This window comes from Ambystoma mexicanum, chromosome 9, assembly GCF_040938575.1.
Source record: "Ambystoma mexicanum isolate Mex_15411 chromosome 9, UKY_AmexF1_1, whole genome shotgun sequence".
Taxonomy (NCBI): domain Eukaryota; kingdom Metazoa; phylum Chordata; class Amphibia; order Caudata; family Ambystomatidae; genus Ambystoma; species Ambystoma mexicanum.
In genome coordinates this window covers 433,601,655-433,619,998 of record NC_090931.1, presented here as the reverse complement: position 1 = coordinate 433,619,998, position 18,344 = coordinate 433,601,655, and the positions used below count along the sequence as shown (strand labels likewise).

Below are 18,344 nucleotides of genomic sequence, written 5' to 3'. Positions count from 1 at the left end.
CTAACTGTAGAAACTGAGGTCTCACCTTCTGGGGCACTACAAATGTTCTGTAGCATCCTGGGGGGATCTCAATAGGCTCACTGTAAAGGAAGCCATCCTCCCAATACAGCCTGTGCTTCCCTGGCTCTTGGCCATCCAGCTGGGAAGCTGCCTGTTGGCAAAGTCCTTTAAGAGTTGGACACTCTTTGATCTCTGCTGAAGTCTGCCCTACGGGGGCCACCTTCTGCAAGCAAAGTCTGCAGCTCAGGATGGTCTTTAGGATCCAGATCTCCAACAGGGGAAAGGTGCGTCATCAGTAGCTGTTTCACCATCCTCTGGTTGAACCTCACACTCAGCCTCAGCTGGTGGAGGGGTCACTGGTGTGACCTTGGACTGTCCTATAGGGGATGCCCTGGTTTTGTGCACAGGAGTGCTACTTTCCTTGTTTCCTGGGACATTGGGTTTCCCCTTTGTCTTTCCTCCTGGAATCAGAAGGATGTTCTTCCTGTGGAATGGGAGTTATAGGTACTTCTGAACCTTCCCATTGAGAGTCATTCAAAGTGAGCTCTCGGGCCTTCCTAGTCTGCTCCTGCTTCCTTTTACTGGGAGGCCTGGGGGTGCTTCAAACAACTTCCCAACAGGACTCTCCCAATCACTTCACTTTGTATACTGACAGGTATTCTTACAGTCATATTGTTGCACTGGATGAGAGGTGGTAGTATTGGAACCTTTCTGGAGAGGTCCTCCAGCAAGCTTACTGGGGCATTTGGGTGCCTTAGCATAATCCTCTGGTTTGCAAAAAGTTTCATCCACCACTGTGATGCTGGCCCCAGTGTCTCTAATGGCAGGGGTTTCCTGACCATTCACAAGTACACTGTCCTTGTATTATTATTTTGTGTTATTTGGAATAGAGTTGTACACATCTACATTCTGCTGTTACCACAGACCCAGGGACACTAAAGAAATACTGGCTGAGACTTCAATGGGGTCTTCAGCCAACAGTTGACATTTTCCACTTGCCATATAAACCTCTCCCTCAGGGGTGAAGGCTAAAGAGGCAGTGTGGACCCCTGAAGGTTTACCCTTACATCTAGGATCCCCTTTCACATGGTCAGTTGACCCACAAGCATAACATTTACCAACTGTTTTGACAAATGGGGGCTTGTGCTGACCTCCCTCTGGTTTGGCACCAGAGGTTTCACTAGACTGACCTTGTTTCCCAAATGGCTTACCCTTCTTATGTTCATGGCCCTCTTTTGGATAGGAGGATTTAGAATTCTCTTGGTCATCTTTCTTGTGCTGTTTTCCCTCATTCTTTTTGTGAGCGGTCCCAGAATCATTGTTAGGGGCCCTGGTGGCAACCCACAAGTCAGCAGCTTTTTCTAGCATCTTGGGATCAATCTCTTTAGAGTCAGCCAAGTGCTGTCTCAGCTCAGGAGAGCAGGCATCAAAAATAGATTCCAACAAAATAGATTTCTCATTCCCTCAAAGGAGTTCACTCTGTAGCGCTTTACCCAACCATCTAAGTTTTTCAAGCATTCACTCACCCAGGTAGCCCAAGGGGTATCAGTCTTTTTGAGGGTCCTAAACCTCTTAAGGTATTGGGAAGGAGTTTTCCCAAATCTAGCTATTAAAGCTAGCTTCACATTTTCATACTCCAATCTATAAAGTTCCCCCACCTCCTGTTACAGCATCTGTTGCAATCTGGGGGAGCCTAGACAAAAGCCAAGGAATCAACTGATTCCCTGTGAAACCCTGTATCCCATAGTTCAAAAGCACCCAACCAATCCAAAATATCAAGTTTCACATCAGACCTACTCACTGCATCTCTGGGCATGCAAGGTCTCTTTGGACTGGAAGCTCTAGAGGACTCTAGGATGGAAACATTTTCAAAAGACAATTTCTTCATTTCAAGAGCATGCTGCATTTCCAATTTCCTGAGTTTGATGTCCTGATGTTTGGTTTCATCTTGGATGCGTGACCTTTTGAATTCTAACTCAAGTCTCATTTTTTGAAGAGGCACATTCTGGACTCAGTGATGAACCTTGGGGGTCCCTGTGGATACAGGATGAGGCAAAAGGGCCTGTTGAAGTAAAGAGGGGCTCCCTTCCTGAGACTGCTCTGGCTCTTCAACAATATTAGAGTTCGACTCTGAATTATCATCCTCATTATCATTTTCCACATTTCCTGGGTTAGTAGGTGCGACATGCCTACTACCCAGGCTGATGATTCAACAATCTTGCAATTAGTTCATTTTTATTTCCTTTAACAGGGAGATTCCTGACTTTACACATTTCTTTCAGTTGCTCTACTGTTAAAATTAGGGCTTCCGGACTGACATTATCTCTATTTGGCATGTTACAATTGCTTTTCTAGTGGAGCTTAGCCTTGTGAAGGTTTTTAGTTGAACAAAAGAAAAGTACATTCTTAGTGTAACAACTCTACAATAGATCCTACCCGCCTGCCACCAGTGTTAGGCAAGATTGTATGCAGTACCCTTTGGGTTCACTACAATAACTCTGGCCTCCTGGAAATAGAAACCCAACCTGTTTAGTACAGACTTATACCAAAGGTTGGGTTCCTATTGCCAGGAGGTTAGGGTTGTTTTAGTGTACCCAAAGGGTACTGCATACAATCTTACCTTACAGAGGTTAACCATCCCAGAACCTGACCTGTGATTCCCAGGGTGTCACGGAGATGTGCGATCAGGATGTTGTGGTTTAGGCAGAGGAGAGTTCAAGGAGAATGAGGACCGAGGGAGTGTTAGTGTCAAGATTTGAGAGCAGGTCTTCACAGGTGTTCAGAAGAGCAGTTTCCGTAACGCCGGATGCTTCCTTGGGAGGAAGGCTCAGGTGCAACGTGCTTGCCTTGGAAGCAAGACTACACAGATCAACACAGGTTCGATCCCCGGGTCCGCACTTAGAAACCTAAGGGTATTAAGCATGTTATAAATAACCTATCATATCATATATCTAAAGCCAGACTGATGGTCATGGAGGCAACCAGCAGATTAAGTGTGGAGGGTGCGCTGAGAGCCAGTTTCTACATGAGTTTGCCTTGGAAAGGGGTAGTGGAGATGGGGCAATAGTGTGCAGGAGTGGAAGTGATGGCAGAGGATTTCTTGAGCAGAGGGTGCACAAGGGACTGCTTAAAAGAAGTTGGGAAAACTCCATTGGTAAAAGAAATTGCAGAGATCAGCCAAGGCTGGAGCGAGAGAGTCAATGTTGTCGTTCATGATTTTGGAGGGGCAGGGGTCCACCTGTTTGGATGAGGCCTTCATAGACCCGACTTGTCTGGTGACCTCATCAGGTGTTATAGGGGTGAGAAAAGAGGAGAAGTGGTGGAAGGTCCAAGGGAGGCTCCAGAGGTGCTTGTGTATGATGTGGTGTGGAAGTGAGAGAGGAAAGGATGTCTTGGGTTTTTGCAGTGAAGTGTGCAGCCAGGCCCGAGCAAAGGTCCTGGGTGGGTGTGACAGAAGAGGAGGCTGCTGCAGGATTGGCCAGTTCCTTGCAGTCACTGAAAAGTTTGGCCACGTCGTTTGATGCCGTGGAGATGCAGGCTTGAATAAAGACTCTTTTCTTGGTGTGGATGCAGATTCGATATTGCCTTTGAAGGAAGCAGCAAGCCCGTTTGTCACAAGGTCCGCCTGACGCATTCCATTTCTGCTCAGCAGCCCTGCACTTGCGTTTAAGGGCAGCCAGATCAGAGACGTACTAAGAGTTTCACTTTTTGGAAGGTTTCAGTTGGACACTTATGACAGGGGCAAGAGTATCAAGCTGGCTAGATTTGTAGATATTGAAGTTAGCGAGGGCTTTGTCAGGGTGGGAGTCAGTCGCATGAGGAGGCAGAAAGGAGGTGGAGGCAAAGGCAGCCGTCATCACTCTTTTCATGGGTCTGGTGACTTTGAAACAAAGCGGCCGCGCCGGGTGTTGGCCGATGGGAGAGGAGAGCTTCAAGTGTGAAGAGAGAAGCGATTGGTCAGTCCAAGAGAGAGGTAGTGAGAGGGATAGAGAGAGGGATGTCGGTAGAGATGAGAGCATCCGAAGTGTGGCCTGCTTTGTGTGTGGAGCCAGAAGGGAAGATCGAGAGGCAGAGAGAATCGCATAGGTAGCGGAAAGGTCTGAGGAGTCAGGAGAATCCAGATGGGTGTTGAGGTCACCAAGCAGGAGGAGTTGAGAGGAGGGGAGTAGAGAGGAGGCCAGGTCAGCCCATTCCGGGAGGAAGAGAGCACTAACCTGGTAGCCGATAGAAGGTGGCCATAAGGAGAAAGGATTCAGGAGAGAGTGAGAGCCTGCAGACTAGGCATTCAAAGGAGGAGTAGGCCTGCGTGGGGATGATCAACACAGGTATCCATTCTGGGAAGATCAATGCCACTCCCCCTCCAGAACCCTTGGGCCTAGGCACAGAGAGGATCTTGTATCCTTCAGGGAGGATTGTGTCAAAGCTCGTGACAGAACTGTCCTTGAACCAGGTCTCCTTGAAGGTGAGCACATCAAGATCCATGCGTTCCAGGAGGTTGCAGATGTCAGACGAAGAGCGAGAGTTAAGTGTGCAATATGGAGCAGCTTGCCATCTCTGCGGGGTGGCAAAAGAGCCAGCTGGATAGTGAAGGATGGCGGAGGGGCCATGGCCGACTAGAGAGCTGGGACAGTGAGGCAGGGGAAGGGTGCCTGTCCAGAGAAAGGCACAGCGGGCAAGGGAGCCTGTTCAGGGGGGGAGAGGTAAGAGCCTGTAAAAGAGCAGAAGATTGGGTTGAGGACCCTGAAACATGATGGTTCCATTCAGATAGACATTAACGATGACCTTGCAAATGGCGGAGAGGTCAATGAGGAATTCCCAGCGGGTACCAGCATTAATGGGAGTGGAGGCGATGGGAGAGCGAAAGGAGATTATGTACTGGGTACATAGGTCAGGTGAGGTCAAGATCGAGGATTCTGTGAACGTCTCTCTGGCGGAAGCTCTGACATAGGTGTCTGCAATAGGAATGACTGGGTTGGAGCCCAGTATGTCCTCCTTAAGTTCCTCCGTCCAGATTTGGTGATAGGAGAGAGATAGGAAATAGAGAAGCAGTTAGAGAAGACAGGCGAGATAGTGACATCGCTAGATGCAATGGTGAAGAGCACACTTACCAGGCTAATGTTCTGAGGCACATGGGGGAGTGGAAGTACGGTGCAAAGTCATAGGGGGTTGGGGGTGACAGGCACTTTCAATGCAGGGAGGGGGCACTGCAAAAACTATTTTCAAGCAAACAGACTTTCATGCAGCAAACAGGCAAGCTAAAAATGATTTTCAAGCAAACAGATTTCATGCAGCAAATAGGCACAGCTAAAAGACATTTTTCAAGCAGACACAGACATTCAATGCAGCAAACAAGGACAGTTAAGAAGGGTTTTCAGGAAACGGGCACTTTCAATGTCAGAAAGTGGGGGCGGACAGCTAAAACAGATTTTTCAGGCAAACAGATTTTTGAAAGGCACAGGGATTGCGGCACGGCAATACAGTAGATGGTGAGACAAAATGAGTGCAGGCAGAAAACAGTCACCGTAACGCATGGGACAATTGCAAGTTGGAAGACTTGGAAAGTAGAGAAGAAGAGATTCAATGGGGTTGAGGCAGCCACTGAGCTCACTTGATAGCGCGGTCGGGAAGAAACAGTCAGGCAGAGCGTTGAGTGTGAATATGATCTTCAGAGGCATATTGATTGGTGACGACAGGAAGAGGGGCCAGGCACTGACCGGAACAGACAGGCCCTTAGATATGGGTCTTTGAAGGGGGGACTGGCTAAAGTCTGCTGGTCCCCCAATAGGCTGAATCTAATCAGGAACAGCCAATCAGTAGGAGGGAGGCGGGTGAAGAGTCAGTCAGAGTGCCTTCTAGGTGAGGGTAAAGGCGGCAGCCATCTTGGAAATGCTGCATGGTGCAGGGAAACAAACAGCACACGGGGCATCTAGATCTAGAGAAGTCCCACACAACCACACTGCAGACAATCTCCATTCTGAGGCAGTGAAAATGCTGTAGAATGCCCCACAGTGATCTGCGTTAATAGCTGACAAATTTGTAATAGTTTGATTTCTTTTCTTTTCCATTTGCTATCAGAATTGCTTTTGCAATTACGGCATACCGCACGTGGGATAGAAACAGTCATCAGTAGAGTGAAGGCATCAGGGACGGACTGCAGCTGCAGATGTGTTAGGAACGGACTTGAGGTCCTGCTGGCTCTGAGCAGTGAAGAAAAAGAAAGCCAGACAACAGACAATCAATGGCAATTAGCAGGAGTACCCAGAGAACACAGCCTGAATATAGGACCATGGACACCTGAAGGCTGCATGGTCTTAGTCAAGTAGAATTTCCACCTTGTGTAATATTCTCCTCACCTGGTGAGTCGCCCAGAACTTTTTGCTGGACTGTTTTTTTTCTCTGACTCATGAGTAAGTAGGGACCTTTTCCCTCACTCGCTCATTCTTATGTTGTACTCTGGGCATCCATTTTGGGTTCTTTTGATGGAGTCTATTTTCCTCAATCTTTTTCTATGGCATCTGTAATTTCCTATTACAGTACACAACACCTTTTGTGTAGTGCTGCAAGCAGCTCCTTGAGCTTCCCTTTTTGATTTTTATCATTTTCCATGTGAGAAATACTGTTCCCAAGGATAGGGGCGATACTTTTAATCCTACCTACACTTTTCTTTGCGAGATCTGTAACCCCACATTATGTGGAGTGCTGAGGGGATACTTTGTAACCCTTTTCTCACTTCCTGTAACTTTTCATTTACAAATATATGTATGGCTGGTGGAAGTGGATGATTTTCAACCATTTTTGTGAAACTCACATCACAGGCTGAACTCACAGCTGCGGTAAGGGACACATGGGAAACCATTGATCCAAAACGGTTGCTGTTTTTATTCTTGGTCCTTCTGCCATTTAGGGTGGGAGAGGTCCTCGTTTGTCTTTTTTCTTTGCCATGGTCCCTATGTGAAGCCCGCCCAAAGGCGCCAGTGTGTCTGAGAGGACAGGAAACTGGGAGGACTCAAACTCCTCGGGTCTTTGTCCTCCAGTGTGCCTGCTTAGGTCCACTGCTTAATTGGATGCTGGATGTCCTTAAAGGACAGCCCCCACTTAAGGTTTGAATGGAAGCATGCCTGTTGAATGTCTGGGTTCCTGCATAAAAGGCAAGGGTCTTGATGCTGAAGCCAGAGTCGACCACTGGAAGATCCATTCTGACGAATAGGACGTCTGCAGCAACCTCCAAGGACTCCAGAGCATTCTGATTGACTGCTGCTCCTCCAGCCTTCTTTTCCAAGCAACAGGGAAGTTCGGATCCGGACGACTTCCTCCCTTAGACTGGTGGGACCAACCAGTCTTAAGACGTCCTGCATTTTGGGCCATCCCTTGATGAACTTTGGTGGACCATCAGAGGCAATAATCTGCTAACTGAAGTCCCCTCTTCAAAGTGTTGTACCGAGAAAGCAAGCTGAATCGACCAGGCGGTAACCGTTCCTTGCTTCCCTGCTCCTGTGTTTGCCCATGCACATTCGCCGAGGCCTAACGCCCGTCCCTCTCTCCCTCTGTGGTTCTGAGTTTAATTGCCCAAGTGCTTTTACTTACCTTGAATTGCTTCAAACTATTCTACAAGTGTGTAAAATAATTTTACCTACCAGTATTATCACTCTGTGATTGTTGGTTAACGAGTACTTTTGCTAACCTTAAGAAACTCTTTCCCTTGCCTGAATTCTATCGTAAGGTTTACACTTGAATTGAGATACAACTGCAAAAGTCCTACTGTATATATGTTGTTAGGGAGAATTCTCAAAAATGTGCTAATTTCTCTTTAGCTTAGAGACCCACCGCTCTTTCGCTGGACTCTAGGACTTTAATTTGTTGCCTGGGGAGAGCGAGACCCTTTTCCCCACTCTCATGTATTTCAATGTGATTTTGAACTCTTTTGGTTGTGGAGTCTGACAAACTCCATGGGCATCATCTTTTTACATTGTGTCACAGCACCTTCGGTGCAGTGGCACAGGGAAGTCTTTTAGATTTTCCCAAGGTTTAAATACCTTCTCTTGGATAAACTCCTGTTTCCAAGAGCAGTGAAGTGAAATAGACTTTGCTTACACTTGTAACTTTCTAGAACCAGCACACACTATCTTACAATAGGGTGCTGGAGGGGTTACTTAGTAGCTCCTTGGTCTTGCTTCTCATGTAAAAATGTTGTGTTACCCTTTCCTCGATGAATGGCTGGTGGCAGTGGTCTACTTTTAACTACCGTCATATGCATTTACCGCGGGCTGCGTTCATATCTGCAGTAAAGCACCCAAGGGTGCCATTTTTGTCAAAATAGCCCCGGTCTTCTTTATTTTGCAGTTTCTTTGTGGAAAATTCCTTCTTGAGATTTACTCTGCGCGCCAAACCATGTTTGTTCCCTTTGTTTTGTCACGAGTGAAAGCCGTTTCTGGCTCCAGGGTCTCTGGCGGGGGCAGGAAGCGAGGGAGGTACCCGAAACTCCCTGTGCTTAGTTTGCTAGGACACAGGAATGCACTCTTAGGTGATTGGCCGGCTGGCTGTCTGGCAAGGACAGCCACAATGCTGGGTGACTGACAGCTAGGCTGAAATGAATGGGAGAAACCTGCATAAAAATGAGAGGCTTTTTGGCTTGCAAGGCAGAGTCGACCACTGGATAAGGAATCCGAAGAGGAAATTGAGGAGGAACTTGAAGAGGACGCCTGCTGCAACTCCTGGACTGTTGGTTTGCCCGGTAAAGCCCTGCTGCTGTGCTGAAACTTCAATTTCATTTCGACTAGCGAAGACCCGCAAGGCCAACTTCTCCCTCTTGAGTTGGTGGGACCAATCAACTCCAAAGTAAGCCACATGGACATCCTCTTAGAGCTGGTTGAAATTCCACCGCAGTTGCTGCTGGAACCGACTAGCCAGGGAGTGGAACACCAGATCACGTGTGTTGCTTTTAAGATGGTCAAGAGCTCCAGGAAGATCCTCCGGACTCCCAGAAAGCAGGACTGACCGAGCCTGAGCTACCTCAACAGAGTGCTGGACCCCAGATGAAAGGAAAGTCCATCTCGACAGCCAGGAACCGCAGTGTTGCTATTTGCGGAGACGCAAGGAGCGGAAACACCGAAGTGCCATATGTTTGAAGATTGCCGGTTGCGGTTGATGACCTTCCCATTGCATTGCAGGAGTCCCCAGACGTCCTCCCTCTTGTCCCCACGACTGAGTCCCAGGACACCAGGATCTGCAGAGCTGCCCAGGAACAGAAGCAATCTGCTGCACTTTTCTTCAACCTAAAGGTACTATACGGTCTAAGAGAACTTGCCTCTTGTCGTGTAACTGCACTTGTTCTCTGTTGCTGAGACTTGTTATGGTTGCTCTGTAGAGTTGCCAACAGCTTCTTTACTTCACAAGCCTAAAAAACTTGTGGCCCTGCTTTGAATTCTTCTTTTCTAGAAAGACTTCTAAAACATTGTGCAAGACTTATTACCTGCAAGAAGTGCTTCAGCTCACTTAGACTTTTGCCCAATTGATTTTTGCCTAGCCTGGCTCCCTGAATGACTCTTCTTCCCTCTGACATTGTGTTTGGTCTTCCTTCCAGAAAGGGGTTAACCAACTTTGCATTGGGGGTTACCAAAAGTACTTACCTGCTTCAGAATATTTGTGTGATCTCTTGTTCTGTTCTAATAACCTTTTTCTTTTTTTTTTTAAAATTATAATTATTACTTGTCTTTTAACCATTTAAAAGGTTTTTGCAAGTCGTTATGTGATGTCTGTTTTCTGGTAATCACCTCACCACTTAGGTGGGAGGATTTGCAGCGTTGAGTGTGATTTGGGCGGTTGTGACCTGTGTTGGGTCTGGTACTGCTCTCGAGATGCTGATTTTCTTTAAAGCTGCATCTAGGAATTTGGCAGATGCCATTGTCCTGTCTTGAGGATTCTCCAGATATTAACCGCGTCCAAATCGTTGCTTCATCTGTCGCCGATGGATAGGATAGAAGTGGCGAGATGTAAGCTTCTCTCTCTTTGGTCAGTTGTGGGCAGGTCGTGAGGAGATGCCTTATTGTTTCTGGTTGCTCTTGGTTGTCACAAAGACGGCAGAGGCTAGTTGTTGCCAGACGTCTTGTGATTAAAACTTCCCTGGTGTGTAGTTGGTTTAGTCGAGCTCTCATTAAGAGCTTTCGTAGCGTTTTGTTTGGAAATTTTTCACAGAACTTTAGTGGTTATCTTAACTTGTTGTATACTGGCAGAAAGTGCAGTACTAGTTTGTTTGAGAACTTTGTCGTTTGTGGTGATCCAGTCTTGGAGTTCGATCTTGGTTGATACTCTTGCCGGGTTGCCGATGAGCTGTTCTTCTGTGCAGGCAAGTTCTTCGAGTTTTCCTTGGAGAGTTTTGACCCAGTTGCTAAGTGGTTTACAAGTCCTGTTTTTGATTTCTGCCGCAATTACTTGATAGACTGGGATAGTGTTGGTTTGTAGAGTCTTCCTGTACAATTGCATAGCGCTCTTGTCCACTACTGCCGCTAGGGAGAGGAGGCCCAGTTCGTGCCGGATTGCAGCCATAGAGGTTGATTTGGGGAGGCCGAGGACCGATTTCCACAAGTAGCAACCAGATTGATGCAGGCATGGTTAAGGAGGCGTTCATTCCCTATGTCATGGTCAGGATGACTTGACTTGTAGAATTGTATGGCTGGAGACAGTGAACATTTGGCAAATTTTTTGTTTACTTCTCTTGTCTGGGCTGGGAGGTTTCTTATTTTATCCCATAGACATTTTTGCATTGTGCTTTCTTTCAGCGAGTTGTCGATCCAGATGCCTAGGTACTTGTACTCTTTGACCAGTTTGATCTCGACATTGTCTAGGTACCAGGTATGGCCTTCCAAATTTTTTCTTTCCCTGCTGTTTGCAGATTTGGAGAGGACGACGACTTTGGTTTTGGATTTGTTTATTTCGAGGTGGTTTTCTTTCATGTATGCTACTAGATTGGCTAATTGGCGTTGAAGTCCAATTTTGGTCTGGTCCAGTAGGATCAGGTCGTCGGCATACCATAGTCTCGACACAAAGGTCTGACCTATTTTTGGTGGAAAGGATCGGATGTTATTTTCTGAGTTTTGGAAGTCTCCAAGGAACACTATGAACAAGGCCAATAACCTTTTTCCTTAATCAACTCTTAAGTCTGATTCTAAATGCAAACAGTGGTATATTAATGTCCCCAGTGTCCTAGTTACTAAAGTCACCTTAGGGTGTAGGAAGTGTGTGTGCCATCCCAAAAGGGAGTACTACTAAGTATACTGATTTAGAAATCTTAAGTGTGTGCATATTGGAGTGTATTTGTGTGTTACTATTATATTGCCCCCCTTCTAAAGAAGGCTTACTCTAACTGACTGTTAAATAGGTTAATGGTTTAATCAAGAAACCTTGTGTAAGAGTTTATTTGAATACCTGTCACTGTGGATCTCTGTGTAACTCCCATACAGATCACATTGACACCGCTTGAGATAAGCCTGGCTACTCAACACTCTACCAACCTCTGTAGTACAGACGTATACTGAAGGTTGGGTTCCTATTGCCAGGAGGTCAGGGTTGTTGTAGTGGACCCAAAGGGTACTGCATAGAATCTTGCCTAACATATGTACAATGTCCCTTTTACTTACGTGGACTGAAAAGTTAACTTAATTTTGCCTTGTATGTTTAATAAATACACACTTGCAGTTACATATAAATATGGTTAGGCGTCTTCTTGGTTGCTTGCATGCTTAAAAAGGTCTTTGTACTCTACAACAGCCCTTCTTCCTCCTAGAGTAAGTCTGGCTGCTTAACCATTGCTCAGAATCCTTTCGGGTAGTTCAGGCCTATACTAAGAGTTGGAGGCCTATACACTAAAAGGAGAGACCTCTACAGTCCTAACATAAATTGAACTTTATTAAAACTCCAAAACAGTCTTCAGCCACTGACCTGGGCGATATTGGCTTGTGACGCCAGGCGGATCATTATGTCCAGCTTTTCAAGTTTCACATAGATGGGATCATTGTACTTCACGAAGAAAACTTTGATTTCCTGCTTCAAAATTTCAGGCCTGTGGAACACAAAGAAGGAAAGGTATTGTGTCAGGAATGAACAGGAACATACTGTAGAGGAGAAAGGATTGAGGAAAGGCATTACTGGTGAAAAAACTGTTCACACGATTATGATTTTACATATAAATAGCCAAGACCAAGTTAAGATATTCTGATCTGTGTGTTTACATCCCCACGCATTCACTATTAAGTCAAATTTTCCATTTCAACTGAAACTTATTAGCAGGATTTTCCTAGATCCAATGTAAAAGGTTCAGTAAGACCAATCCACAATTCTGTTGCCGGGCTTCTCAGTAGGTTGCCTTACGCTACAATGGCCAAGCGTGGCAGAGGAGTCAAACCTATCATTTTAAGAACGGCACAGGGTAGATAAAAGGTACAGGGTACTTTACAACACACAGTAAGAAATAAGGGCATGTTCACACTGTATATATATTTATATAGAGAAAAAACGTTAGTTAATACAGAGTTAAGATCTGATTTAGCGCAACAAAACCCATCATATTCAGCAGGTTTGGCAAGTGATTTTCAACTTAACTTGGGCGTACCCCCTTTAGCTGTTCCTTATGATGAACAAGTTACTTACCCCTGGTAACGTTCTTTCGACTGGCTGTTCCTCCCACGTATTCCTCATCTTTTGATGGACTCCAAAAGCATTGTTTGTTTTGGAGGCGCGAGTAAGAATGTTGTCATCACGGGTTATTGTGAACAGAATGAAGGACTGCTTTCCCAAAACTTCCAACCGGACTTAAGGTGGAATCAATGCAGAAAAGCTTTGTAAAAGTGTAAATTGTAGACTAAGTGGCTGCCTCACAATGTTTTGTTTATCGTAACACTCACTGCAGAGCAGAAGAAGTAGCCATGCCCGTAGTGGAATGGGCTATCAAGCCTTCTAGGGGATCTTTCCCAGCCAGCCTATAGCATTCAGTAATAGCCAATGTAATCCATCTGGACAATGTTTGTTTGGTTACAGCCTATACTAGCTTATGACCAGTGTATCCTATAAGCAGTTTGTCATCCAGACGAAACTGACATCCTTGAAATGTAGAACTGCAAAGCCCTCCGTGGGTCGAGTCTGTGCAGTCTCTCCTCTTCCTTGCCAGGATGAGGCGGAGGGTAAAAAGTTGGTAATACCATCTCTTGTCCCAAATGAAATTCTGATATGGCCTTAGGTAAAAATGAAGGTTTGACCCCAAGGACGACCTTGTCCTTATGAAAGACCATAAAAGGTGGTTTAGAAGATAGTGCCAGCAACTCACTCACCCTACGGGCTGATGTTAGCGCTACTAACAAGATGTTTTGAATGTTAGTAGTCAAGGGACATGAATGTAGTGGTTCGAATGGTGCACACATGAGAAACTTTAAAACAAGATTAAGGTCCCAAACTGGAACCCGAAAGGGAGATGGAGGGAACACATTAGTGAGTCCCTTTAGGAACTATATCACCAAAGGAATTTTAAAATAGGACAAGCGCTTGAATATGGAAAGCGCCACCAAATAACCTTTCTTGGTCCCAACCTGGAGCCCCAGATTGGCCAAATACAGCAGAAAAGTTTTGCATAAAAAAGGGTCCACATTCTTATGCCTGCACAAACTGCAGAATGTATTCCAACGCAGCGGTACAAAGATTTTGTTGCTGGCCTTCTGGCCGAAAGCAAGATCTCCATTACGTCATCTGGGAGGTCACAAACCATGTATCTCAGTCTTCCAGACACCATGAATGAAGGCTGAGTGTCTTGACCTGTGGATGGAGAACCCGACCCTCCTCTCGCTAGAGAAGGTCCTCTTTTTGTGGAAGACGTATTGGAGGGCAGATGGACATGTCCAGAAGGTCCGGGTACCACGTCCTCCTGGCCCAATCTGGGGCAATAAGCATCATGGATTTCTCAAACTTTCTCCACCTCCTGATCACGTGAGGAACGACATGGACTGGAGACATGCACAGAAGTGGAAACTCCCAGTCCACTACGAACCTGTCCCCTAGAGCTCCTCTTTCGGGGAAATTCCCTGGAGCAGTACAGTTCGCCATTACAGTTGACACTGGTCGCAAACAGATCCACTTGAGGGGTTCCCCAAAGGGTGAAGATCTCTTGAGCTAGTTCCCACTTGTGGGAGACTGCTCTGCCTGCTCAGAGCATCTGCCGCTGCGTTCTCTCTGGCCTGGTGTACTGCCGATAGGGAGATTCCTTCTTGAATTGCCCAGAACCAGAGCTGCATTGCCTCTCTGCTCAGTGGTAGTGACCCTACACCTCACCTCGCGTTGAGCTAGTACATGGCCACTGTGATGTCCGTCATTATCAGGATATTCTTTCCCCATAACAAGGGCAGAAAAGCCTTCAGCACAAGTCCGATTGCTCTCAGCTCCACAAGATTGATGTGTAGTTTGGACTCCGATGGAGACCAACGACTGCTGATTGTCAGATCATTGGCGTGGGCTCTCCCACCCCGTGAGTGAGACGTCTAACTACGGTGATCTCCGGCCATGCTTGGCACAAAGGTTCTCCCTACAAAACGTTGTCCTTGCAGGCCCACCACAGGAGATCCTGTGCGACCCTGTTTGGAAACAGAAGTAGGCCTGAGATGTTGCCTGAGAATTGAGACCATGGTGTCCTGAGAGCCAATTGAAAGGATCTCATTCTCAGACAAGCCTCTGGTACCAGCAAAATGCAGGATGCCATCAGGCCAAGCAACCTCAAGAAGTCAAAGGCCGGGAGCTGCTGGGCACTCTGAAATTTGGTGACCATCTGCAGAATGTCTTCAACCCTCAACCTCGGGCAGCAAGGTCTTTCCCAAGGATGTATCCACTACAGCCCCAATGAACTGGAGCTTTTGAGATGGTGTCATGTGGGACTTCTTGTAATTGAGGGAGAAGCCCAGTCTGTGGAGAGAGTGGCAGGTCACGCTGAGAGGATCCAGGACTTTTCGGGAGAAAGCGTCCCGATCACCCAATCGTATAGGTAGGGGTAGACTTGAATCTCCCCTCTCCTCAGACTCACTGCCACCACCGCCATCAGTCTGGTGAAACCCCTCAGAGGGGAGTTCAGCGCGAACAGCAGAACTCGAAACTGATAATAAGAACCGCCAACAGCGAACCGCAGGTACTTTTTCTGTGCTTGAGATGGATTGGCACATGAAAATAAGCATCCTGAAGGTCCAATGACACCATCCAATCCTGGAGCTGGAGGGCCTGAAGGATCTGAGAAAGTGTGACCATCTTGAACTTGTCCTTCCTAAAGAACTTATTCAAGTATCTCAAGTCTAAGATGGGTCTCAGTCAACTGTCCTTCTTGGGGGGGAATCAGGAAATATGGCGCATACTATCCTTTGTTCCTCTCCGTTACATGTACTGGCTTTATAGCACCTTTCTCTAGCAAGGTCAACATTTACTGCACAAGGTATGGATCTGGAACCTTTAACTAATATCTTCCCAGTGTAGGATTCTGAGGTCTCTGAATGAAGGGGAGGCAGTAACCTTGGGCTGTGGTTTGTAATACCCAAGCATCTGAAGTAATACCCCACCATTCTTTCAAATGCTGAGACAGTGTCTCCCACCATGGTGTCACGAGTCAAGACTTCAGAGAGGTTTTGTGGCGGCTGAAGCAGTGGCTGATAGTAAAGATGCTGCTGCTTGGGTGGGCTGTCCACCACGAGGGAATCTTCTTTGGCCTCTTTGACAAGCCATTTCTCTTTTCCAAATGAGTAGTAGCGAAAGGATCTACCCCTCCAAGACGGTCCACCGGGGTGAAAGGACTGAGGCTGCCTAATAGCGGCCCATAGAGACTTGGCTGCCGCCTTCGAGGTCTGCAGCTTCAAGTCTTTCTTGAGCCTTGCTGCCAAAAAGATGAGACCTGTCAAAAGGCATATTAAGGAGTCTAGACTGCATGTCAAGTGCAAATCCAGACTTCCTTAACCACGCAAACCTGCTCATCACAGTGCTTGCCACCAAGGCTCTGCTGATACTGTCAGCAGAATCCAAACCTGACAGAAGAGACTCGCACATGGTGTAAGTTATTTCAATCCAGCACACACACAAGTCCCGCCCAGCATGTAGCGCGCAAATGAAACCCTTATTTATTTGTATCTATAAGTTCAATATTCTGAACGATATACCACTCATATCACACCCTTATTCCTGGTTCATACTGAAACAGGAATCAGGCTAGTTTGCAAAGGTAAATATCTATGTATTCAAATTTATTCACAATATATTTTAATAGGTAACAACAATCACCAATGGGGTGATAGAACACTGAATAATATCTTTAATGCACTATGAATAAAGTAATTAGCTCAAAAACAAATGCAGCACTGAAAAGAATACTGTTGGGTTGGTTTAGAACAGATGGCACTATGGTTAGGAGTTCCCCCTGCAACACCCCTCAACCCACCAATATGCAATTAAATAGATGTGAGGAGAGAGCACGTATTCAGGAATAGCACAAATCAAACAGAATATCACTCCGACCTTCCCGCTTCAAACATAAGGGAAAAACGGAATTGACTTTTCAGCTGTCAGGATGGCTTTGAAATTGTCTTTGGAATTGACTGAGCAAAAACACTAAATGTGGTCAAAAATACTTAAATTATTATAAATTCCTATGGGAGCCGCTTTGAACAGTTGCACATAATCACAAACAATGATTTAGTCAGAAGAAAACATTTGAAATCTTAAAGTCAAAGTGGGAATCAGTTTAAAGCTATTTCACACATGTAAAAACCTTTCAGAATTTCAATTTGCGGCAAACTTTTCCTTGCGCGATATTCGCAATAACGGGTGAATCGCACTGTTTTGCACTGCGGTTTTGGGTTCTATGGATAGCTAAGCATGTTAGGTACAAGTAGGAGTGGAGATTTCACTTCTATCATAAAAAACTGAGGGAGTTAGAGGTTTTAGTAAGAGTCGTTTTTGCAAATAGGCGCAAGAATGTAAAACAGAAATGCACTTTTGAAAATGACAGATGGGTTGAGTACAATAGATTATGACTATGAAAAAGCGAATGCCACAGATGGATTTTACAGTCACGTGATCAGCGTAACACGCCTGTTGTGGATACTCTACTATTTCAGATGAGAAAAGAGTTAGCGCAAAGATAGTTCTAGCAATACTATGGTTCTGAATGAAAGATGGGATGGGTTTGAGATTGGGATCATACAATGCAGATATATTAGGGTCACTTTTCTTCCTATTAATACTTACAGAATAAGTTATTAAATTGGACCATCAGATCTGGTCATGGGTTGGATCTGTCAAGGAAGAACAGCACATCAGGCACAGGACTGGATCAGCTAGGCCGGTCACCAGATTTGCACAGGATCTTCCCTTCTTGTTTGTGGGTATTTCAATCAGCTGGATAGCGAGTTCCTCAGGCAAGCCTTGTGGTAGCAAGCCAGAGAGTTTCAGGATACTAGTTCAAAAGGCCTTCTCACACCACAGGGCTTCAGTGGTTTGCAAGAATAGGTTTGAGGATTTAGGCCTTGCTGAAATCAATAGTTCTCTACTGCTTTGCAAGAATCTTGGCATCTGGACCTGGAAGGATGTTAAAGCTGGATGTAGAATGCTGGATCAGAGTGCTTCGCTGGAATCAGGAAAGTGTGTTGTCAGCTGTCTCTATTTATCCTTTCAAATGACATCACAAAATGGGTGTATGGGCCGGCTTAGCTAAGCTCGCCCATGTGAGCTGGGATTGGATCAAAACCTCATCTCCGCTTTGCAACTGAGTGATTGGTTCGGATGATGTCACATTTTAAGGTTTGCTTTACAGTGCTTACAAACCTCCCATTAGCTACTGGTCTCAAAATCGGATTTCATGCTAAATACATATTTCTACATCGGTCACCTTTTACCCAAATCACACACAAAGATGCCATATTTTATGTAGTAGCTGTTCCTCAAAATCCCGCAGCGGTGGGATATTGTTTCACCTTTCTACAGAATTTTATCCTTTTCGCCATGAACACCTTTTCCAAATTTTCTACAAATTACCACAAATGTGCGCGTTCAACATGGGGATGTGTGTGTAAATTTTCACATATCTAATATTAATAAATTTCACATAAAACCACATATATTGCCATTCTTGTCCAGAACATATAACACAGCTCTACCGTCTCTTGAAACGTGCAGCCAAAAATTAGAATAACCGATCTGTCCTTTATATATTTTTCACCACTTTAAATCACAAGTTATGAGTCTTTCAAAATTGTTCTTTGTTCATGCTTAACAGCAAATGGTCCGCCCATTTGTGTCTCCCTGCAATCCAAGAACAGCCCCTCCTTTGTGAGTCCCTT

The 18,344-nt window shown here is 45.7% G+C and overlaps 1 protein-coding gene across 15 annotated transcripts in view; it reads right to left on the bottom strand.

The window, feature by feature from the left end:
• AP2B1 (adaptor related protein complex 2 subunit beta 1) overlaps positions 1 to 18,344 on the bottom strand; it is a 1,113,451-nt gene that overhangs the window by 811,674 nt on the left and 283,433 nt on the right. For all 15 annotated transcript variants that reach the window (XM_069614911.1, XM_069614900.1, XM_069614904.1 and 12 more), the window contains one exon: positions 11,935 to 12,055. In XM_069614911.1, the coding sequence (XP_069471012.1) occupies positions 11,935 to 12,055 (121 nt within the window). The remainder of the gene's footprint in view (positions 1 to 11,934; positions 12,056 to 18,344) is intronic.